This window comes from Eptesicus fuscus, chromosome 25 (assembly GCF_027574615.1).
Source record: "Eptesicus fuscus isolate TK198812 chromosome 25, DD_ASM_mEF_20220401, whole genome shotgun sequence".
Classification (NCBI taxonomy): domain Eukaryota; kingdom Metazoa; phylum Chordata; class Mammalia; order Chiroptera; family Vespertilionidae; genus Eptesicus; species Eptesicus fuscus.
Window position 1 is genome coordinate 9,140,793 of NC_072497.1, and position 24,890 is coordinate 9,165,682.

Consider the following 24,890-nt stretch of genomic DNA (forward strand, 5'->3'; position numbering starts at 1 on the left):
TAAACAAAAATTCAGAGTATGTATTGTCATTTTCATGTTACCCCTCATCCAAATGTTTGTGGGTTTCGAAGGATTTACTGTAGCTCAGTCTTTGCAGGAGCCCTGGCATGGACATTCGTTTGAAGCATATTCTGCTCTGCAGGTAGCCTGTAGGTAAAGCATTTCTATCTGTACTTGGCTGGATCCCAAACAGCTGCACTCCTCGTATAGAGACTGGGGGTCATTATGGGGGATGGTTTACAGGTTTTTTTGGGGTGCATTTGGAAACGTCTTTGTTGTGAAGGACAAAAACCATGTCCACTGACGTGATTGGTTTGTCAAACCTGGAGCAGCTGGTTCTAGGAAATGGGCCGAGTTCACCAAGCTAACAGGTTCCAGAGAGTATACAGTTTGCAGTATAATTACCTGCTACAGTGTTGGGGGCCTATGAACCCCACAACCCCAGACTTCAATTAATTTCATTAATTGTGGAGCTCCTGTTAAAGGCTTCCCTAGTATAATGTGTGGGCATGGCTAAACAACAGTGAGTTTGGTTTATGTACGACATACGGGACAGACATTTTTGTTTTAATTGCCTTTTTAAATTAGCTTTAGGGACTGTTAATTGTAGATTTCTTCAGTTTGCACATGCAGGAAAAAATGTCTTTTTACTCACTTGGAGTTCAGTTGTGATACATTTAATGGCAGAGGACTTAAAAGAGATGTGCTGTGTGTAATGCTTTCTTCCCGATTACAAGAAAATAGTATCTGTTCATTGTTTGAATAGTTGTGATTAAGAAACCGATAATTTAGGAATGAAAATTCCCTGTAATTCCCAGAAATATGCATACTTAACATTTTGGTATTTGTTCCTCCAGATTCTTTCCTATGATTATTTGGTTATATGTTTGAATTGTAATTTACCCACCAGCATATTTTAAGACACAAATACCTCTCTGATGTACCTGCAGCCTTTCATTTAACCATTATGGTTCCCAGTGTATTTTACTTGGTAGTCTCCAGTGAGGCCCAGAAACTCCGCGAGGAAGAAGAAACTGTGGCTTCTACTCTGTGCCTGGCAGTGTGCTTAATTAAGCATTTCACTTGGATTATCTATTAGAATTTTGTCACCAACTCTACAGTATAGGCAGGGGTTACTGTGCCTTATGTGTAGAAACAACATAAGGAGACAGAGTTAGGCAAGTTAAGTGACTTGCTCAAAGTTAATCAGTAAAGAACTTGGGATGCCTACCCATTTAATTAGATTTCATGTCTAGAGAATATTGTGTAGCACCTTACGCCTTTCTTGTATTGAGAAGTGTCTTTTTTTAGTGGATAATATTGAGATGTCTAAAGCTGTCAAATGATGAGGACACATTACTTCTTTGACTTATTAAGAAACTAGAGGCCTGGTGCACGAAATTTGTGCACAGGTAGGGTCCCTAGGCCTGGCCAGTGATCAGGGCCAATCTCAGCCTTCCTTCTTCCGCGCCATCCCCTGGTGGTCAGTGCACGTCAGAGTGAGCAGTCGAACTCCCGAGGGGACAAGTTGCATATTAGCCTTTTATCATATAGGATAGCTTGTTTGTTTTTGACCGGATGTTGGCATTCAATGGCTCAGTGGCTGAATCTAGCCTGCTTCTCCTTTTTGGAAATAAAGCTTTATTGGAACATGCCACACCCATTCATTTACATATTACAACAGGCCTGCAAAGCCTGAAATAATTACCTTCTGGCTCTTTGCAGAAAATGTTTGCTGACTGCTGCTGTGGACACCAATTTTTATTTAGGCTTCTAAGGTTTTGCATTCATTTGTTCAGACACATTTTGCTAGAGAAGCTTTTAACAGAAACTCCACAATTAATGCAATGTCCAGGGTTGTCAGACTCATAGGCTCCCAACACTGTATCAGGTAATTATACTGCAAGCCTTAAGCGTGCGCGCTCGCTCTCTCTCTCTCTCTCTCTCTCTCTCTCTCTCTCAGTATACTTTTATTGATTTCAGAGAGGAAGGGAGAGGGAGAGAGAGACAGAAACATCAATGATCAGCTGCTTCCTGCACGCCCCACACTGGAAATCGAGCCCTCAACCTGGCATGTGCCCGGACCGGGAATCAAACTGTGACCTCCTGGTTCATAGGTCGATGCTCAGACACTGAGCCACACTGCCTGGGCAGATTACCAAAGTTTTAATTCATGTTTTAGTTTCCACTGGTATTTCTTCTGCTTGTGACGGCAAGAACACTTAAGTTCAGGCAAATTGGTTCATAAATTTATAGGTTCTTTGAATCCTTTGTTCCAGGCAAGTCTGAACAGGACCTAGAAAGCTGATTAAAAGTCCAGTGAGCACAGTGAGCTTAATTTTAAATTAAATGGATATTTAATGCACTGAGAAAGTACTCAAGCGCTTCAATCTCTCTTTTTAATCCATGCTTGCTATTTGAATCTGATGGGCTGGAAATCTTTATTTTTCTACTACAAGAGTTGGTTCTTGCTACATATCTCAAGCTTGGCGTTCATTGTGGATTTCTGCAGGTGATTTTAGCACCTAAGGGTACAAAAATGTTAAGTGAAGGCAGGCAGGAAGGAAAGATGGCCCTGAGTGTGTGGGGTGGACCAGAGAATGAACTAGGGTGGTCAGCCAGCTGGCGGTCGGCATCATCCTGCCTTTGTCCGGCAGAACATACTGAAGCCTGCACCTCTGGTTGGAGGTGAGTGGGTTTAGGAGTCTGGTTACAGACACCCCCAAGTGTGTTAGCTGTTCCTTAGGTGAGCCTTAATCTCAGACGTACACTTCCCGCCTAAACGGGCAGATCCGTGAAGATTGTAATAGTGAGAGGATTTTGTTCTTTAAAGTATGCGCTATCACTAAGGCATTGTTTATTCTAAACATTTGGTCATTGATAACCTCTTATTTATTATTCTGTTTGGACTTCAGTTGATTCTTAATGAGATTCTGTGATCTGATGGAACACAAAGCGTGGGATTGTATCTATTTTTTCATGTATGAATGACATTTCTGTACTGTTGTTTATATTGCTGGTTAGTATGTGCTTTAATTCAGTTTCCTGTTATGGACAGGTAAGACTTCTTAGGCCAGATTATAATGAAATCACTTTGGCCTGCTTCTCTGACGTATGAAGATGGGATCAATTTATTCTCAAATTTGGGTATTTGGCAAAGGACCTCCCTTCTGAAATCCACAGTTTTGGACTTCTGCTTGTGCTCAGATAGCCACGCCCGGCATCTGAGGCTTCAGGTGGTTTTTATGTTTTTGGCAATAGCTTTTAATTTTATTCTCATTTATTTCTTCCCCTTCTCTTTTTCAGTGTCCTGGGTCATGAAACTTAATCCACAGCAAGCTCCATTATATGTGAGTAAATTATGAAATTTCTTTTCATTTTATACTTATCTATCCTGCTTGCTTACTTATAATAAACCCCAAAACACTGTCATAGTATTTTTAACCATCTACACATGAATTTATAGGCTTAACACAATTTGGAAATGAAATTTGATTTAGTAAATTCGAAATGACTAATACATGCTTGTAAGACCGTGAGCTAAACTAATTGGGGTGATAAGATGCACATATGAAACAATTGCATTGCTCTGCAAAATGATTTTGTGGCTTCTTACTTTCACTTAAGTGCATTTCCGTTAGGGTAGAGTGCTCTTCCTACTGCCAGTGTGTTACCCGGTGTTGCAACTAGGTGGCACCCTGCCATTGGCGTGAGAGCTGCTTACTCTAGGAGTCTGAATGAAAAGCTGATGTACCATCTCCCTGAAGGGAGGGAACTGTAAGATGACATGGATAAATGAATGAATCAGGGCTGGAGAGAGAAATTTTTAGGTGATTTTTTTTTTTTTTTTAAATTTTCATGAGACTGAATTATCTGAATTGGGGTGGTGAAAAGTGCCTGTTCGGTGAGGCACCAGCTAAGAGGGATGGATGGTTAGAGCTGTGAGAGGCCAGTGGATTTGGAGTTATTATGGTCTGGAGAGTTCAGATAGATGGACTCATGCAATATGTGGCCGTTTGTGACTGGCTTTTTTCACTTAGTATAATGTTTTAAAGCTCATGTTGGAGCATGTATCCATACTTGTTCCTTTTTATTGGCAAGTAATATTCCATTGTATGGATATACCACATTTTGTCCATTCATCAATTGATAGATTGGCATTTAGGTGGTTTTCTCTTTGGGGCTAGTATGAATAATGATGCTTTGAACAGTAATTTTTTTTTAGGTGCAGGCATATGTTTTCTTTCCTCTTGGTATATACATAAGCATATAACTGCTTCGCTACATGGTAACTTTAACATGTGAGGAATTGCCAGTTTTCTACAGCAACTGCACCATTTTACATCTCCACCAGTAATGTTGAAGTTTCAATGTTTCTATATTCATGCCAACACTTTCTGTCACCTGACTTTTTTATTGTTGCCATCCAAGTGCGTGTGAAATAGTAATTGACTGTGGTTTTGATTTGCATTTCCCCAATGGCTGATGATTTCAGGCATCTTTATGTGTGCTTATGGGCCATTTATATATCTCTGGAGAAATGTCTACTCATATCCTTTGCCCATTTTGAAATGGGGTTACGGGTCTTTTATTATTACGTTGTAAGTGTTCTTTATATATTCTGGATACAAGTCCCTTATCAGATATATGATTTGCACAATATTTTTCCTATTCTATGGGTTAACACTTCACTTTAAAACAAAATATTTATATTGATTTCATAGAGGAAGGGAGAGGGAGAGAGAAAGATAGAAACATCAATGATGAGAGAGAATCATTGATTGGCTGCCTCCTGCACGACCCCTACTGAAGATTGAGCCTGCAACCCAGGCTTGTGCCCTCGACCGGAATTGAACCTGGGACCCTTCAGTCCGCAGGCTGACGCTCTGTCCACTGAGCCAAACCAGCTAGGGCAACACTTCACTTTCTTGATGGTGCCCTTTGAAGCACAGAAGTTTTTAATTTGAATATGTGCAGTTTACCTATTTCATTTATTGCTTGCACTTTTGGTATTATCTAAGAAGGCTTTGCCTAGCTCAAGGTCACAAAGATTTACTCCTATGTTTTCTTCCAGCAGTTTCATAGTTTTAGCCCTTGTATTTAGGGATATGACTCTAGGGTTAAGAGTTTTCCGTGTAAGTGTGATTGTGTGGTTAGTTGCGCAGGCTCTACTGAGAATTTTTAAACTTCAGGTTTCAAGTATATCTGTCAGCAGGACACTCAGGGGGCAGTTTGTTTTCCCGTTTTTCACAAGGAGAGTGAGTGTACTTCGTTCTCCATGATCTAGGTCAGGGCACAGGGACTTAGGCTGTTTGGGTGAAGAAAAGTAACTGTCACACGGCACTCCATCGGAGAGGGGGTCGGTTCCCCGCCCCGAGAGGAAGAAATGATACACAGAAGGACAAAGCATGTATGTGGAAGTCTTCTTTCAGTTTATATTTGGGATCTGCAGGGGTGAGTATCGGCAGAAGAGAGGAAACTGTTAGTAAATACGGAAAAAGTCTGGATCCTGAGAAACATAAAAACACACAAATCTCACAGCACTTAATGGTGGAGACTTGCACAATCAAAGTCCTTTTTCAAAATAAGCAATCCAAGTTTAATCTTCCATTTCATGGTTTAAAATTTTTTTAATGTTTTACTTGAAATAAGTTCAGATTTACAGAAAAGTTGCAGGAATACAACTCACCTCTATTCATCTCTTATGAACATTTAGTCACATTAGCTTATCTTTCTCTGTATTACACACTTTTTAGTTGTTTGAGAGTTGCAAACATTATACCCTATTTCCCTAAATATTTCCTAAGAACTAGGACATTCTCTTCCAGAACCACCGTACAATTAACAAAAACAGGAATTGTAACATTGATGCAATACTCTTACATAATGTAAGTCCATATTCAAATTTCTGTGATTATCCCCATAATGTCCTTTATAGCATCCTCCTCCTTAGCCTCTCCCCATCCAGGATTTAATCCAGGATTACACATTGTGCGTATGTCTGTTTAGTCTCTGAATGGTTCCTCTGCTTCTCTGTCTTTCGTCATATTGACATTTTGGAAAATTATAGTCCTGTTAGTTTGTAGCCGTTTGGGTTTGTATAATGTTTTCTCCTGATTGGGACAGGAATACTACATAAATGATGCCCTGATTGGTGTATCCTATTAGGAGAACACATACTATATTCTTGTCTAATTATTAGAGATGTAAACTTTGATCTCTTGGTTATTGTGGTGTTGAGTTTGCATAATTTATCTGTTTCAGAGGAATTGGGCATTTAAAGAAGATGGTGTAATTGTTCACTTTCCCCTTTAATGTTGTTTCTGAATTACTATTTCTAGTCCTAATGGGACTTATGATCTGAGTCACTTGTTTACAGTAAACTACACACAACAAACCACGTGACTGCTAATACGTGTTTATGAACACAGTTCGTGGGCGCTTTGGCTCCATAGCCCTTCTCACTGTCGAGATAAAAGCATACACTTTCCCCCGGAGGAGTAGGGGACAAGGGATGCTGTCAGATGGTAAAAAAAAAAAAAAAAAAAAAAAAGGCACGTGAAACAAATGTTGGCATTTATTTATAAAACAAATAAAATAGGCCCTATCACCACCCACACAGTAAGCCCCACTGACCTAGCAACCTAACAACTGGACACTAGCAACAGTAAACAAATCCTCCCCCAGACTAACAGCTGAAAAGGAAGCAAGATTTTTAAACTTCGGAAGGAGGAGGAGGAGGAGGAAAGGGTCTTCGGATGCCTCTTATCTTAGGCCCAGGCTTATTCTAGAAGAGATCTGGAGGCCAGGCCTGAATCTCTACGAGGTACAGTATGTGTCAAAAATAGAGACCTGGATTAACCCCATACTCCACATACCAGAGGAAGTCACTTCCCCCCCCCTGTCATCGTTCTGTACTCTTTTTCTCCAAAAGAGTGATGATGCAGCCAAGTGAGTGTCCCACAGGCAGGTCTATGTGTGGGAATGGACTTTGTGGGAGAGGTGAAGGCTGGAGGAGAATTTGATGAGTCATAGGAGTCATTGTTATTTTCGGTGTTGTTGAACCCAGTCTTCTGGAAGAGTCCACAGAGAGACCGAGGGATTAACCTAAAGTTTCCTGGGGGTTGTGATAGAACTGGTCAGGTATCAGAATCAGCAAATAATTAGCTTAGGCAGTGTTACAGGAGGCAGGTCGTCAGTTGGCTTGAATTTAAGAGTTCCAGTACATGCCTAAGAGTGTTAAGAGTTCCAGTACATGCATAGAGACGTTATAGTACAAGACTCAATAAATGTGCTAAGTAACAGGAAAAATGGTAGCAAAGGGAAGACTGGAAGAAGAGAGGGATATTTGAAAAGAGCATTGATCTACTTTTTCAGAGGAGTGAACAGGAAATGTCTTTATGGGCTGTAGACATGTTGGAGAATAGTTAACCGCTATTACTTGGAATCTCTCTTAAGTGGAAAAAGCAGTAAAAATAAAATGTATTGTTTTATGTGTGTGTGTCTATGAGTTTTTACTTTTTTTTTTTTTTTTTTTTACTTAATTCCTTCACCTTTTCCACCCAGCCTCCATCCCCGTTCCCTCTCACAGCTGTCAGTCTGTTCTCTGTATCTGTGTGTTTCTATTTTATTTGTTAACTAGAGGCCTGGTGCACGAAATTCGTGCACGGGGGTGTGGGGGGGGGTCCCTCAGCCCGGCCTGCACCCTCTCCCAATCTGGGACTGCTGGCTCCTAACCACTCGCCTGCCTGCCTCATCGTCCCTAACCACTCTGCCTGCCTTCCTGATTGCCCCTAACTGCTTGCCTGCCTGCCTGCCTGATCACCACTATCTGCCTTGGCCCCCACCACTGCGGCTTAGTCCAGAAGGATGTCTGGAAGGTTGTTCAGCTCTCTGGTCTAATTAGCATATTACATTTTTATTATAGATTTATTTTGTTTATTAGATTCCACATATAAGTAAAATCATATGGTACTGTCTTTCTCTGACTGGCTTATTTCACTTAGCATAATGCTCTGCAGGTCCATCCATGCTGTCACAAAGAGTAAAATTTTCTTCTTTTTTACAGCTGAGTAGTATTTCATTGTGTAAATGTACTATAGTTGTTTGATCCACTCATCTACTCATGGGCCCTTGGGCTGCCTCAAATCTTGGCTATTTAAATAATGCTGCAGTGAATATAGGGGTGCATATATTCTTTCGAATTCGTGTTTCTGGTTTCTTTGGCTATATTCCCAAAAGTCGATTTGCTAGGTTTAAGCCACTAAGTTTTGGGGCAGTTTGTTATGTTAAGCTATTGATAACTGACACAATATGTTATATATATACACTGTGTTGTGTGTGTGTGTGTAGAAGGACCACACACACCTATATCGATTTCTATATCTACCTATTTCTACAGTGATTGATGTTTGTCAAAGGGTTATAACAGTAAAAGTATTTTTCTTGTAGATCGCAGTTCCTGCAGCTCTTTGGTGCTTTTCTGTGTTAGAAGAATGTTCTGTACCGGTTTCAAGTGTTCTCGTGGGCATGGGCACTTTATGGCTGATGATTCTCAGCGTGGGTGGTGGCCGTGGCTGACACTGCCTGAGAGCGTTTATGGTGCTGATGATTCGCTAACTAACACGAGCATCGAATGGAGTTAAAGAGGGAAAACTTGGGGTGCGTTTCTCAGATTCTTCCGTTATAAACTTGTTTTTGTGTGTCCCCAAGCTCTACTGAACACATCTGTAGGTCTCCCTCTGGAAAGCCAAGAGGCATTTTCCCTTACAAATTTTAAATACTTCTAAAAACCAGAGAGGTTCTTGGATATAAGATGTGAATTATGCTCCAAGGTTATATGGGGTAATTGTCATTACCTGCCATATGTTTGGATAAAACCCACATTTATTAGATTTTCAACGTGAAGAGCCATTCCAATTACAAAACAAATTTCCAGAACCCCAACAGATCGGGTTTATTATGTCCTTCCTCTCTTCCTTTTCCTTAGTACTGAATGTTTTTGCTTGTAACTGCTTCTGAGAGGAGGCAAAAATATCCTGGTGATAGAGAAATACCATAAAAAAATATCTTTATTGAAAATGTACAAAACAAGGCAACATCTAATGGTTACGATGGTTTCAATTAGAATAGGGACCATTTCTGATGATGATACTCTCTCTTTTCCCAAGGAAGGGAAAGCAGGTGAGAGGACTGGTATTGGTTCAGAACCTACTCTGGTGAGGTGGGCACTGGATACACATTCCCCTGATTTAAACTTCTCAGCGGACATACAAGATGTGGTAAATATTTTCACTTTATAGCCAGGGAAGTGAGAATGCACAGGAGCCCCAACTTGTCTGAGGTGCACAGCTCAGGTGAACCGCTAGGGCGTCCTGTGCGTGATGTTGGAGCCCGTTGAATGCCGGGAAATCAGAGGAGCACATCCACTTGACTCGCATGTAGACCTGGAGCAAAACTTGGACTCATTTCCTGCCCCCACATTCGGTTCATGTTGACTCTGGGCCTATGTTTCCAGCCTCAGGGAAGATGTGGGGTGGGGGTGAGGGTGGTGGATAGATGTGTGTTGTGTCTGCTAATCCTCAGAACAGACCTCAGAGCCCGCACATACCAGAGGATGCGAGTGGGGATGGGCTCAGAAAGAAGAGGTTTTAAAATTTTTATCAATTAAAAAAATTTGTTCTTGAATAAGTGGAGTTTGTATAAATACTCAAAATTATGAAGGGCCACAGAATTTAGGTAACCGCGCTTACTGTGCTCATTGGAGGGAAGATGACCTATTTGGTAATGGTAGCATTTAAAATATACTAGTATGGTTTTATTGATTTCAGAGACGAAGGGAGAGGGAGAGAGAGAAACTTCAATGAGGATCACTGATCGACTGCCTCCTGCACGCCCCCTACTGGGGATTGAGCCCACAACCCAGGCATGTGCCCTGACCAGGAATTGAACTGTGACCTCTGATGCTCAACCACTGAGCCACACTGGCCGGGCAGTAATGGTAGCATTTTATTCTTCCTGGGCAATGTGTTTCCATAGCCGGAGTCGAAATAACCTGGCGGTGCCTCTTGTTTGGCTGCTGGGTTATACACTGCTTGCACAAAGAGGGCTTTATCAGCCTTCCGATCTCGTAAATGAATTACCTGCCTTTGCCTTAACAATACATGTCTGGTGGGTCAGCTCCAAGATTTCATAGACTGGTAGCCTTTCCAGCCAGATCTGAGGACTGTGTTTAAATAAGGACACTTTATCACTAGTGCCAAAAGAAATAAGGAAGTCAAGTGTTCCTCAATCTAGCTTTTTTTTTTTTTAATCCTCACCCGAGGATATTTTTTTCCATTGATTTCTAGAGGGAGGGAGAGAAGGCAGAGAGAGAGAGAGAGAATGTGACAGATTGCATTGATTGGTTGCCTCATCCATGCGCCTGACCAGTGCCGAGGAGCAAACCTGCAACTGAGGTACGTGCCCTTGACAGGGAATCAAACTCCAGACCCTTCAGTCTGCAGACTCACACTCTAACCACTGAGCCAAACCAGCAAGGGCCTCAATCTAGCTTTGATGGTTTCACAGAACTTCGGTTTCCTCCTGTTGGGCTTTTTAACCAGTCTCCAGAAACTCGCTTGGAGGTTACCATGCTTGGGTTTGCAGGTAGCATGCTCCTAGTTTTCCTGGGCATTTTCAGAGCAGATGAAGATCCACGGGTCAGTGGCTTCGGGCCTGTCTCTAGGAGGCTGTTGCAATAACTTGGTGTTCCTCAAGCATCAGAACAGCTGTGGGGAGGGGAGTTGGAGTTAAAATTTTCATTTGATTCTAGCGAAGAAGTCTTGCTATCCAAGCAAGACCAAGTGTAACGCTCTGTACCTTTAATTCATTCATTCAGTATCTGTGAAACCCCGGGGAAGCGATTGGAGGATCGGGTCTTAAGGACTCGATGCTTTCACAGGGGTTCCGATGCAGGAGGCGTTAAATGACAGCACATGCAGTACCTGTTCAAGACGGACCATGTGCTGGGCACACTAATTGGTTTATTAATTAATGGGCTGGTAATGCACACCTTTAGTAATTTTTCTCATTCGGACACATCTCTGCTCCAGAGATTCCAATTGTTTCCTTTTATGAGGGGATCGTAAGGGGCCTGTTCTTAGTACAGAGAATGTCATCTGTGCTCTCAAGAGTTTTGTTTGTTTACTCGCTTTTAAACCAAGAAGAGCTGTGGGCTCCTGTGCACCCTCGGAGCCCTTCACAAAGCTCTGTTTGGGTTAACTGCTGGCCCATCGGAGACACGAGCATCTGGCAGCTCGGGTGGAATTCGCAGCTGTCTCTCTTTGTTATGTCCACACAAGGAAATGGGAGTTTTATCTGTCTCCTCAGGCAAAGTTACATTCCTTTTTAGGTCCACGAGACCCACCGATCTGATGGGGGCTCATTGCCCACCATTCCTGTCGTCTTGCACTGTTACTGGCCAGGGATGATCGTACCTTCCTCTCACGAATATGAGCTTCTTACCGGTCACCTCGCACACCCCTCAGTTCTACTTTAAGTAAAGTTCGTGAGGTTTTGCTGACATTCTAGTTCGTCCTGTCTTGTGTGGTTAAGGGATCCCGGCAGTATAATATTAAGAAGCGATTGCTGTGGTGTTTCTCTTAGCCAGCAGCTTTCCTCCACAAATCCCCATTTTCCATATCTCTTTGAAATGGGTTATTTTATCCTTGGCACAGGATAGTCGCATGATTATATGTTGTCCATATTTTACTAAGTGTCAGAATTAAAAGTGGATCTTCTCCTTCACCATGAGCCGGAAATGGGCTGCATTTCTAGTAAGTTCCCCAGGCGCAGGGCGTGATGCTGCTGGTCTGGGACAACCTTGTGAGAACCTAAGTGAAGTTCAGGGGCTTAGGAGTCACGTGCGTGTGGGTTTAAATTCCTGCACTGGTACTAACCAGCTGTGGGAGCCTGGATTCTTCATCTGTAAAATCCAGCAGAGTAATACCCATAATACAAGGTTTTTGTGAGGATTAAATATATTAAAATGACAATAATATCTAGCATTTATTAAGTACCAGGTACTTTGAGAAGTGCTTCTCATATATCATTCACTCTTCAACACTTAAATATTCCCCACATATAAAGGTCCTGGCACCTGGCCGGTGTGGCTCAGTGGTTGAGCACCGACCTATGAACCAGGAGGTCATGGTTCAATTCCAGGTCAGGGTACATGCCCAGGTTGCAGGCTCCATCCCCAGTAAGCGGAGGGTGGGGGGGGAAGCATACAGGAGGCAGCCAATCAGTGATTCTCTCTCATAATTGAGGTTTCTGTCTCCTCTCCCTTCCTCTCTGAAATCAATATATTAAAAAAAAAAAATCAATAAAAATAAAGGTCCTAGCACATGGTAGCTGTTCAGTCAGTGCCCCTCCCTTCCTGTCTGTATTTAAAGAGGCCGGGGAATGTGTGGTGCACCTTAGATAGGTTTTCATAAAGCTAGTTCACTTCTTCTTTAAAAAGTTACACCTTGAAAGAAAACTTACAAAAGCTGTAATATTTATGGGAAACGGTTTTACCCATAATGGTGAATAGGGAAAATGTTACTGTTATCTGAAATGATAGAATAGTTCTTCCTACCCTTAGGGTTTTTAAGTACTTTGGATTGTTTAATGCCAAAATAGCTATTGGTTATCAATTAGAAAGATTAGTCAGCTTTCAAAAAGCTTTGTAATTTACCTTTAAAACTAATATTTTCTTACTCTCTCTGCACTCCCGATGACTGCTTTTCAGAGTTTTATAATATAAAGCCAATTTTGCCATCTAGTGAACATTTGTTACCCATAATTAAATAAATCCCCCAAACAGTAAACTTTGTTACTTTATTTGGCTTTGTTTGAGAAATAACATGTGTTACTTGAGAGTTTAAGGAAAGCAAAGACATAGGAATTCTGAAACGTGGGATATTTTTATTTACCTGGGAATGGTGGGAACATTTACTTTGTGCCGAGTATTGTTTGCTAGATACTTGTTAAAATACCAGTGCTTGCTTTTACGATTGTTGAGGGGTTCAGTGGTATTCTAATCTGTGTAGGACACTGAAAACAGGATGTTGAGTTAGCAGTTGGTGAGAGAGCCATTATTATTGTTGCATGCACTTCAGGTATGTGAGTACAATAAGAGTTTACAATCTAGCCGTACCCCAAAAACATGAGGGCTAGTTCCCAAAACAGTGCCAGAGCTGGTATCAGTGCAGCTGGCACCCCAGATTTCAAAGCCGGTGGTCTTGCATTTGCATCTTCCCTTCTTACCTTGTGTGGCTGACCGGGTCCTGCCCGCCAGCTCTGAATGCCTTTCTGTGGCCTCGCCGCTTGCCGTGCCGGGGTTGGGAACGAGATGTGAGCAGGTGTGATTCAGCTTGACCCGCTGGGTTCCCTCCTTAGGCGTTGCCCATACCCTGGCCCCCACTGGACAGGCTCAGGGAAGCGAAGGAGACCTTGATGCACATGCGGTGGGTGAGGCATGGCGTTAGACCAGGGAAGGAGGCCTTTCCCCTGAGGAAGGGACCAGCGTCACTCAGGAAGGGAAGGCATTGTCTCGTCTCATGCTTTACTGTCTTGCTGTAACCATCCGTCAGCGGAGAGGAGGAAGTGACAGGTAAAGGGAGCAGCATGGCCAAGCAGTGAGACGAGTAGTAAGAGTGAGGCTTAGCCCTCACTGGGTTACTCAGTGGTTAGTGCATCAGCCTGCAGACTGATGGATCTTGAGTGTGATTCCAGTCAAGGGCACATACCTCGGTTGCAGGCTCGATCCCTGGCCCTGATCAGGGCACATGCAGGAGGCAACCTTTTGACGTGTCTCTTGCATTGATGTTTCTCTCTTCCCCTCCCTTCCACTCTCTCTAAAAAAAAGCTCAATGGGAAGGATACCCTCCCGTGAGGATTAACAACAACAACAAAGAGTGAGGCTTGGACACTCTTGGTGTGTTCTTGAACCGACAGTGCTGTGGTCTGTCACAGTGAGCAGTGAGTGCGTGTCGGAGGAGGCTCTGGGAGGGAGAGGAGGCTGGAGGGGGGCAGCTGGGCTGGGTTGTGGAGGGACTTGTTTGCCACGATTTGAAGGGACATGCTCAAGAGTCAACATGTCCTGTTGGCCATTCAAGAGTTTCAGGGGGGTAACCTGGTCACGTTGAATTGTGGAGACTCTTCTCTTGCTTCCTAGTGTGTGTAGGGCTAACCCAGAAGCCTGGAGACCGATTTCATGGTGATTTTTAGAGGAAAGCCAAGGGAACTGACCGAGGAAGCTTGGTGAGTGAGTGTGTGAGACGGGTGAGAACAGAAGTCAAGCTGATAGATGTTAGAGATTGTCCCCATTTCAGGGGAGAGAGGGTAGAGAGGTGATTTATTTAATCACTTCCAATTCTTTCATTAAATTTCTACCAAGAATTAATAAAAATCCTATCTTCTCTGCATTTTAACCAAATATCTGGTCCCAATAGGAAAGGGAAGGCTGTCTCTTTAAGTGTTGACCTAATTATTCTAGCAGTTCCAGGGTTGTGAAACATTTGTGGGAGGGAGAGGCTGGGGTTTTTTTGACACCAGGCAACACCCTCCGACCAGTTTAGCTTTGCTTAAACAAGAGTAGATAGACTGAGAAGCAGGGTTGTACATTGAAATAAAAGACTTTGGCTCTTAGGACTTTTAAAAACTCTCTTCTTTTTAAGGAACCTTCCCATTAAAGAAACCCTACATTAAATGATTTCCAAACTTTTTGTAATTTGATTCCTTTTCCAGCTGAAGTTTCAAGATTCTTCCCCATTAGGGAGAATGGTCTGTAAAACCACACAGAGAATCAACAGATTGATTGAGCGCCACCTGCTGGTTTTATGTTAATGCGCCGAAGAGGTGCTGCTTGGAAATCTTTAAGAATTTGCACACACATCTTAGTGTTACAAAATTACAAAGCTGGAAGTCAAGGTGAATTTTGACGATTGTTGGTAGTAACATTGTAAATAATCGCTTTGTGTTAGCGTTAGGAAAGTGGTGCTTTACGAATGAAGAAGGCAACTTCTAGGGATCTCACTGACCCATGTTTTTGTCTGGCAGAAGATTAGCCTGATTGAAGTAAAAGGTAACTCACCTGTCAAATATTTTCTAACACTGAAATCAACCCGTCTGTGTATCTGGAATGAATTCCGTTTATGCCAAAAGCTAATATTGTCCTTAAGTGGTTTCCTTGTCTCTATTCTCTTTTTTTCTTGTTAGGATACTGCTGTGAGATAAACCTTTCTAGAACATTTGCTGCTTATAACATGGCATTCTCTACCCCGCTTACCCCAATTTTCTCCCAACACATACCTCACAAAGCTGTGTTTTTTCTTGTCTGAATCATGTTTTATTTTAAAAAATTGGAAAGCATGGAGTATATTAAAATCGGCCTCTCAATCACTGTTTAGGGATAACGGCTATTAAAATTTTAGTGTCTCTTTTTTCTTTTTTCCAAGTGTGTGTTTTGAGCATTTGCCACGTATTCTAGACAAAAGGGATAGTTCAGTGAAGAAAACATGCTCGCATGGCGCTTACATTCTGATAAATAATAGTTATTTATTGAGATGTAACTGACATATAACATTGTTTCAGGTATACAGCATAATGATTTTGGTACGTGTATGTAATTTGAAATGGTCGCCACAGTAAATGTAGTGAATACATCCATTACCACATACAGTTGCAGCATTTAAAAAAATACATTTTTATTGATTCCAGAGAGGAAGGGAGGGGGAGAGAGAGATAGAAATATCAATGATGAGAGAGAATCACTGATCGGCTGCTTCCTGCATGCCACACACTGGGGATCAAGACCACAATTTGGGCATGTGCCCTTGACCGGAATCGAACCTGGGACCTGTCAGTCCGAAGGCCGAGGCTCTATCCACTGAGCCAAACCGGCCAGGGCTGCAGCATTTTTTATTATAACTTTTAAGATCTCTCTCCTTGGAACTTTCAAATATACGATACAGTGTTCTTAACTAGTTAAAACTATAGTCACCATTCTGTACATCACATCTATTGTAAGAATAGCGTCCTGTTTCTTGAGTTGAGATTATTGGCGAAGTAGAGGCGCAGATGCATTCTCTCCTGGGGTTGGGTCCAGCTAATATGTTAATCAAGAGCGTATTGAAGTTGCCCTTGTTAATAAGTTTATCTGTTGTAGTTAGAAACGTGACAGACTTGTACACTGGACAGCCATTTGATTTATCTATCTGTTCCATGGGGCTGGCCTTCCTGAGGCAGCAAAATCATTTGCCAAGGGTATCCCTCAAGGAGGGTGCGATTAAAGCAACCCCCTCAGCAAAAATTCTTACTTAGGTCTGGTTTTCATTTTTATTTTTTAATCACCACTCCACTTGCTTAATCTTTCAAGGCCATCTGAAGTAATAGTAGGTGCCTGGCACTTACGCAGTAAAGTGGGAGTCACGTGGTGGAAACTCAGTAAGAATTTTTGTTTTTTACTGTCAGTGATTTTATCAGAATGCAGAGGATACTCCTCCAGGGGAAGCAGGGACTCTAAATCCAGGCCCCCTTGGAATCCATTTCAAGTGGCTTTAAAGTGATTGAGCCGTGTGTGTGCCATTCTACTTCATATTTGGGGTAGTTTGTCTTAACGTAAGAAAAAGAAAAAGAAACTTAAATAAAGCTGTGAAAGCAATTTGAAACTTACTTACTATTGTCTTGAGAATGAAAAAAGGTTGATATTGCGAGCTCCGTTAAAAGTGTTTCAACTACCTATTAGCCCAGTGGTTCGCAACCTTTCTAATGCCGCGCCCTTTAATACAGTTCCTCATGATGTGGTGACCCCCAACCATAACATTATTTTCGTTGCTGCTTCATAACTGTAATTTTGCTACTGTTATGAATCATAATGTAAATATCTGTGTTTTCCGATGGTCTTTATGGTTGGGGGTCACCACAACATGAGGAACTGTATTAAAGGGTCGCGGCATTAGAAAGGTTGACAACCACTGTATTAACCGATTCTCCTGTCCCCAGTTCAAAGAAGGCAGAACCTGGAGAGAAAATCCTTGATCTAGAAAAGGAAGCTATATTCTTAGAATTCCGGCTAGATACCTAAGTGAGAAAAACTTCTTTTCTGCAAAAGTCCACATTGTAAATAATTTAGGTTTGAGGGCCAGGGAGTGTCTGTAGCCACCACTCCACACTGCTGTGGCCCGCCCATTCTAGTGCACACGTAGCCGTAGACAGTATGTAAGCAAATGGGTGTGGCTGTGCTTCAATAAAACTTTATCTTTTTTCTTTTTAAAAAATATATTTTTATTGATTTTAGAAAGGAAAGGAGAGGGAGAGGGACATCAATGATGAGAGAGAATCATTGATCGGCTGCCTCCTGCACGCCTGCTACTGGGGATTGAGCCTGCAACCTGGACATGTGCCCTGATCAGGAATTGAATCATGACCTCCTGGTTCACAGGTCCACATTCAACCACTGAGCCACGCCGGCTGGGCTAAAATGTTGAAGCTTTTTCTCTTTTGATTTTTTTCAAATATTAAAAAATGTGAAACCCTTTGTCAGCTGTGAGCCATACAAAGTCAAGCAAAGGGCTGATTTTGGCCCCCGATCACCCCGTAGTCAGAGGAGGAAGCTTGGGGACTTTCATTACACCTCTTTCCAGGTTGTAATGGCATCTCAGTGCCTTGAGCAGTTGGCCCATTTCATGTGCTGCAGACACTTTAACCGGCTGTGGTTTATTATGGCAAAGGACACTAAAGGTTCTACCAGCTTAAGCTTTTCAGGCGTCTCCAGGTCTAAAGTACCCGTAGGCTGAGGTCTGCGCTGTTCCTTGTGTCAGGGTGCTTTGCAGCTTTCCAGTAAGTGCCAGCGGATGTGTCCTTCGTTCTGGCTGCTTCCTGCTGCATTCTACAGCTACGAGCGCCTGCCTTGCACAGGGCTTTGGGGAGTGTTTTCAACTGTGTTTCCACAGCCAGCCTATTGCAGCATTTCTGGTAACAGCCTCGGTCCAGGTTTGACTCGACGAGTTTCGTTTTCAGTGTTTGGTAACACACTACCGGCTGCCCCGTTACGCTGCTGGGCTTAGATAGCTGTGGCCACAGGGTGGCATGGTTCTCCTGTGGGCATGGCTTGCTTGTTGCTAAAATGGAAAGGCTTAAAACATACTGTGAGTAATGAGAATTCTCTCCCCTACTTAACATGGCATGGCTTTCTCTAAATTGGTTTTTCCACTGTGCATTATTAAGATTTACACAGTACTGAGCCGACGTGCTTTAAAATCTTTTGTTTATGGTTACAACACGAATTATATAATGTTGATGGTTGGGAGAATGGTAGTTAGGGCTGTATTTCATAGACTGTGTTTAATGTAGCCACTGGCCTCCATTTAAAAAATTAATATATAAAACTAATAAAAGAATATCTCTGAATAGTTGCAGAGTCGTGGGCAAAGTTATTGGCCCAGGATTTTTGTCTGACTCCAAGAGTTTAGTGGTGGATGTGTAAAGCGGAGTAGGGATTCCAGATGGTCAGGAAACACAAATTGTAAGAAAACCGCCCCCCCCCCCATCCTTATAGATTAAGAATATTATCATAAATCTGAATGTGTTCCAAAAGTTTTTATATAACTGGTGGGGCAAAAGTAGGTTAACAGTCGTATAATTAATAAATAATAATACCAGAAAGAACTGTGTTTTGTGTACGTACACCTGTAAATCTCCTTTGGCCCCATCCTGTTTTAGCTGTTAGGAGAGAGGTGTTATCTTCATTGATGTGCCCAAGCTTATGCTCTTTGCACTCGACCGCTGCCAGGCCAGCTCTGTCAGACGCCCCCACCTTTGCTGGGGAAAGGGTGGGCCCGGCAGTGCTTTCTAGGGGCTAGGATTTAGAGAATGACTCCTGCAGCTGGAACACAGGTTAAGGGCAATTCATCATATGCCTCCTCCATCCTCTCTGCCTTATTTTCAGATTTGTCTTGATTTCTGCCTCTCACTCCCCTCCCCCCAAATTCATCAAGTAAATATGCCCCCTGTTACCTTGTTAGTTTACTTATTTGTCTAATGACCTGCAATAAAATGTAAGCCTAAAGAGGGCAGAGATCTTATTTCTAGGTCACTTCGTATTCTCGGTGCCTAGAATACTGACTGGTATGTCGGTGCTCAGTCAGTGTTTGTCTTCGTGTGAACCTCCTAGAGGGGGGCACAGTTGAGACGATACGTGCGATTTCGCCTTAAACGTGGTGTTTTGTAAAGAGAGACTCCCGAGAGGAGCCTTACTAACGCCTCCTTGCTCATCTCTCCCTTTCCTAGGGCGACTGTGTTGTCACTGTGCTGCTTGCTGAAGAGGACAAAGTTGAGGATGATGTAGTGTTTTACTTGGTGTTTTCGGGGTCTACCCTCCATCACTGTACCAGTACCCGGAAGGTCAGCTCTGATACGCTGGAGACCATCACTCCTGGTGAGTATTGGAGTGCAGTCTTCACCAGCCTTTACGAGTTCTCCAACACTTTTATTCTGTGCTCACTAGTATGGAGTGATGGGAACGTGCATCCGGGTGATAGAACTATGGTCACATCTTCAATTTTAAATACATTTTAAAATTAACTGTTTCTATCAGACCTTGCTTGTTCCACAAAAATTGGAGCCTCCTAAAAATAAATGAAATAAAATGGTGTCATAAATGAAAAGATAAAAATCAGGCTCAGCAAAAATATCAGTTTATTGGGATGCTGAGATTTGGGGAAACTAAAGCACACGGGAAGGCGAACGCTCTCTTGAGGTCACCGGTGTGACGCGTGTCTGGTTCTGTCACAGAGGTCGAAACATCCGTAACACATTCCTCAGTGTCTGTGGGGGAAAGGCTTAAAAAATCTCCATACAAGCCGGACTTGCCCCAAATTAACTAATTATAGTCACGGTAGACCGAGTACTTTGTTGCTGTTACATTTATAATTTTAACAGAGTTAAAAGAAAAATGTTTACTTATTACATTTTTTCCCCAAAGTCAATGCTGTATCCACAGAAATGGCTGATAAAATAAGGACTATCTCTTGACCTATCCTAACATCTGAAGATGCATTGATTTGTGTTTGGAGATGAGCTGCTCTCCTTAATTGACCTTGCTTCAAAGTTCATAATTGACCAATTTAAAAAATATATATATTTTATTGATTTTTTTTACAGAGAGGAAGGGAGAGGGATAGAGAGTTAGAAACATCGAGGAGAGAGAAACATCGATCAGCTGCCTCCTGCACACTCCCTATTGTGGATGTGCCCGCAACCAAGGTACATGCCCTTGACCAGGATTGAACCTGGGACCTTTCAGTCTGCAAGCCGACGCTCCATCCACTGAGCCAAACCGGTTAGGGCTAATTGGCCAGTTTTTATCAGAAAACAAAAGCAAACACATTTGGGGGGGAATCCCTACGAAGTGTTGACAATTGAACTCTTTTTCTTTAGAGAATAAAATAGATTTAATTTTAATGGAAACATTTCTTTTTACTAGTGTTTTTATATAACCCTGGTTCCACTTTATTAAAATAAATGCTGTAAAAATTATTCAAAATCTGGTCTTGCCAGTATTGAATCAGATTGCCAATGTTTTGTTGCTGTGCCATTTTATCTAAATTAACTTCATATCAAATCCTGGAAATTATACCACATTCAAGAACTGGGATAATGACAGTTGAAATCTGTATTTATCCTTCTACTTGGCAAAAAGATTTTTTAAAAGTAAAGGATTTAAAGATACGGGGCAATTTTGTGAATATTCTCTCCCCACCCTCCCCCCCAAAAAAAATTTTCGGGAGTGGAAATTTAACAAGGACTTCAGGATAGATACTGATTTCTTTCTAAAGAGTATTAAGTCTCCTTCTCTGTAATTTGAAGCTGCACTCCTCTTGTTTCCTGTGATGTGTGTCCTGTCCGAAAGGCTGACCTGGAGGTGGAGGGCTGCTCACTCGCAGGTTCTGTAGTGTCACCACTGGCCAGCATTTTAGTGTGCGGGGTGACGGGGAGCAGCTCCTCAGTGGGGAGGATCTGATTGAGAAAGGCACGGAGGTAATTTTTATAAAATTATTCCTTCCTGAATTATACAGACCTTAGGAGTCAAAGTTTGGGGGCGGGGGGTGGGGAGAGGGAGAGAGAGAGAGTGCAGGGAAGCATCACCTACAAGGCGAGTGCAAGCAGCTATGAGAAAGGACAGATGTAACGGGTGTAGCCCTGGGCCCTCGCTGAGATCCTCAGTCACGAGGACCAGGAGAGTCTGGCCTCTTGGCTGGAGGTGGTTATGTCCCACGGGCCTTCACCTTCATTGGTGTGTGATTTTTAAATTTTGATTTCCGAGAGAAAGGGGGAGGGAGGGAGAGAAACATCAATGATGAGAGAGAATCATGGACCGGCTGCCTCCTGCATGACCCACACTGGGGATTGAGCCTGCAACCCGGGCATGTGCCCTGACCGGGACTTGAACTGTGACCTCCTGGTTCATAGGTTGACGTTCAACCACTGAGCCACGCCAGCATGTGATTTTGTCAGTTTTGGTCACTGGTGTACGCTAAGAAAGGCTTGTTTTAGGAACCCCTGCCACGCGATGGCACAGGGTTTTCACTGTGTCCCAGTTCATTCTGGTTCTTAGAAGTCAGTCTTCTAGAACGTTGTGCACTGGTGCAGGCGCACACACTCATGGGCACACACATGCACTCTTTCTTTTGAAAAATGCAAGGGAGTCTCTTTCTTGAATTGAGTTCTGGCTCGGGCAGGAGTCTGTGCCCTCTTCCCAGAACTACCTCTGATCATTCTGTGCGTCAGTGAGCCGCGTTGATAGCCTCCGATTTCCTGTCTGCTGAGGGCAGTGTCACGTTAGTCAGGATGCTTCATGGAAGGCCTGTACTTGCTTTGTGCGTCCCAGCTACTGGACAGATGTGCAGTCTGCCTGCCGCTGCCGCTGTGCGGGTGTCGCTGCGTGCTCTCTGCTCATGTGTGGGACTAGCTCTGCAGTCCTGGTCAGTTTGCTGACCACGGGAAGAAAAAGAGCTTTGTGCCTTGTTCTTGCTTTTCATGTCATGTTTCAGACCGACTGCTGGCTCTGGTGTCTCTTTTGAGTTTTCTGTGTGTTTTGCTGTCCATGTTTTGTAATATTTTAATTTGTACTAACGAGATGATTGATTGACCTTTGAGGCAGCTACTTCCTGATGTTCGTCTCTAACCTTTTATTTGGAGGGGAATAAGACATTTCTAAACAGTCTCCTTAAAAACAACACCACCTCGCCCTGGCTGGTTTGGCCCAGTGGATAGAGCGTCAGCCTGCGCACTGAAGGGTCCCAGATTCAATTCCGGTCAAGGGCACATGCCCAGGTTGTGGGCTTGATCCCCAGTAGCGGGGGTATGCAGGAGGCAGCCAATCAATGATTCTGTCATCATTGATGACTTGCCTCTTAGAAATCAATTAATATGTATTTATATTTATATATTTATAAAATAAATTTTAAAAAATTCTCATGTACATGCAAACACGTTTTACACACCAAATTTGGGCATGTATCATTAGGCTACCAAAAACTTGCAGTGGGTGCATACTTGTGCATATCATCTCATCTGGTAGAGTCTGGGTTGAAGACTAAAAATTTCCTTTAACCCTGTTTAGCCACTTCAAAGGGAAGAAAAAGACATTATTTTTCTGTTTTCCACCATTGACTAATAATGCAGCCTTTCTGTTAGAAGGTGTTCAGAGTGGGTCTGGGCTTGACTGAACCAGCAAGCACTTTGAGGGCTTCTTTTTGGAGAGCCGGGGAAACAAAGTCCCCATTGTTCCATCCCCAGAAGAGAAGGCCCGGATGGGATGTGCGCCGCTTTTAGCTTAACAGGAAATGAAGTCATTCTTGGGCCATGCTTCAGCAGTTTGTTTATCTGTAGCACTATTTCGTTTCCATGGCGACGGGTGCTTCCTGGAGTGATAAGAGACCTGTGGAAAAGCTCTTCCGACCTCACGAGCACACGCCTTCTGGCCCGCAGGCTACAAACGGTTTGGGTTAGATGCTTTGAAGAGGACCATGAGCAGTTACATTTTGTTTCTCTCTCGTGTTTTTGTTTATTCTGCATTCTTCCCCTTCGCTTAATTTTTCCTGTTCTGCCAAAGGCAACATCCAGCTCTAGAAGCTTCATGGGCCATTGTTACAGAGCTCTGCAGACTCTCAGGGCTGTTTTCTGGAGTGAGCCAAGCGAGCATTTAGTAAGGGATAATAATAGCAGCTAACAGTTTTAGATACCTGTTTTACGTCTGGCGATAGCATACCTTTGTGCACAAGCAAACAGGCTTCATGGTTGAATGACTTTCAGGAAATCCCAGACTGTCTGCCACGGAGGGTGAGAGTCAAAGCTAATATTTTCTGACTCTACAGCTGCTGCTTTAGGACCCCTTCCGTTGATTTCATTCAATTAGGAACAGCCCTCTCCCACCCCATAATTTACTTTATATTTCTATTGTAAATGAACTGGACCTGCCTGTGGGATAAAGTCAGAAGGCATCTTAAAAATTGGAATTACAGTGTAGGTCACGTGTCTTTAATAGTTTATCTCTCTTCTTTCCCTCTCCGAATCCCCTGGGCCAGTGGTCGGCAAACTCAGTAGTCAACAGAGCCAAATATCAACAGCACAACGATTGAAATTTCTTTTGAGAGCCACATTTTTTAAACTTAAACTTCTTCTAACGCCACTTCTTCAAAATAGACTCGCCCAGGCCGTGGTATTTTGTGGAAGAGCCACACTCAAGGGGCCAAAGAAGCCGCATGTGGCTCGCGAGCCGCAGTTTGCCGACCACGGCCCTGGGCGAACTTCCTTCAGAAGAAGCACAGCCAGTTTTTCAGAACTTCCCTTTTTAAAAAGACCCGTGATTTTTATTTTCCTTTGTTGCTGGAGAATTGAGTGGAAGGGAAACACCGTGGAATTGGACCCTGCTCCTCTTCTCTCCATTGCAGCCTCTGTTTCACATAAAAAGAAGTTAAGTGGTGATTATCATATTGCAGTGGATGTTTTGGAACTGGGTATTATATTGAATTGGATATGCAGTGTAGATGTAGGCACCTTGCGTTTCTGTGTGCACAAAGGCAATCAGGAAACGAACGGCCCCTGCACATAGCCATGTCTCCAGAGCTGGTTTATGGCAGCCAGAGGTGCTATGTGTGCATATGCAGTGATTTTAGTTTTATTGTATTATAGACCCCTGTAACCTTGTTTTCAGAGTGTAGATTTTTTTCTCTAGACGCTTGATCTGAAAGGTGAGAAGGATTAAAAACGAATCTTAAGAAGCTCTTGAGCCTGACAGGAAACATTAACGTGGAGAGGGCCCCTGCCAGCCGCGTGTGGTTGGATTCCAGACTGCAGGGTGAGGCCCTGGATCTTCATCGGTAGCAACTCTTCCAATTTGCTCTGTTTAGTGGAGACGAATCCAGGAAACCCTCAGTTCTCCGGTCCTCTTTTAATCCTCAGTTTTCCTTTTGAAAAAGAAGCAAGCCTATAATCATATCAAACAAATTCCAGCTTTATGGCACTGTGCGCTTAAGATGATTCATAGTTTCTCCTCTAGGTTGTGAGTTCATGTCTGAAGGGGAAATTCTGGGCTAACAGTCAGATGGCTTCTCTTACATATCTCTCTCATGGCCCTTTCTGACATTCTGCCTCCTCTAATGCACAGTTTTATTTTCACTTTATGCAGATAGAGCTGCCAGTAGTTCTCGCAGCCACTTTCTAAACAAATTCTTCTGCTAAAGCAGCGAAAGAGACGTGTGTGCTTATGTTGCTGAGCACTTGGCTTTCACACATACCTCATACCCCTCACCCTCTTCTATTTCTCTTCCCTCGTTTGTCCCCACCCTTCCTAGCAAAGTAAA

The 24,890-nt window shown here is 42.9% G+C and overlaps 1 protein-coding gene across 1 annotated transcript in view; it reads left to right on the top strand.

Moving 5' to 3' along the window:
- The window catches only part of AKAP13 (A-kinase anchoring protein 13), a 184,106-nt gene that overhangs the window by 43,231 nt on the left and 115,985 nt on the right, over positions 1–24,890 (top strand). Inside the window, exons 2-3 of the mRNA XM_028132592.2 lie at positions 3,307–3,350; positions 19,315–19,462. Of these exons, the coding sequence (XP_027988393.2) occupies positions 3,318–3,350; positions 19,315–19,462 (181 nt within the window). The 5' untranslated portion in view covers positions 3,307–3,317. The remainder of the gene's footprint in view (positions 1–3,306; positions 3,351–19,314; positions 19,463–24,890) is intronic.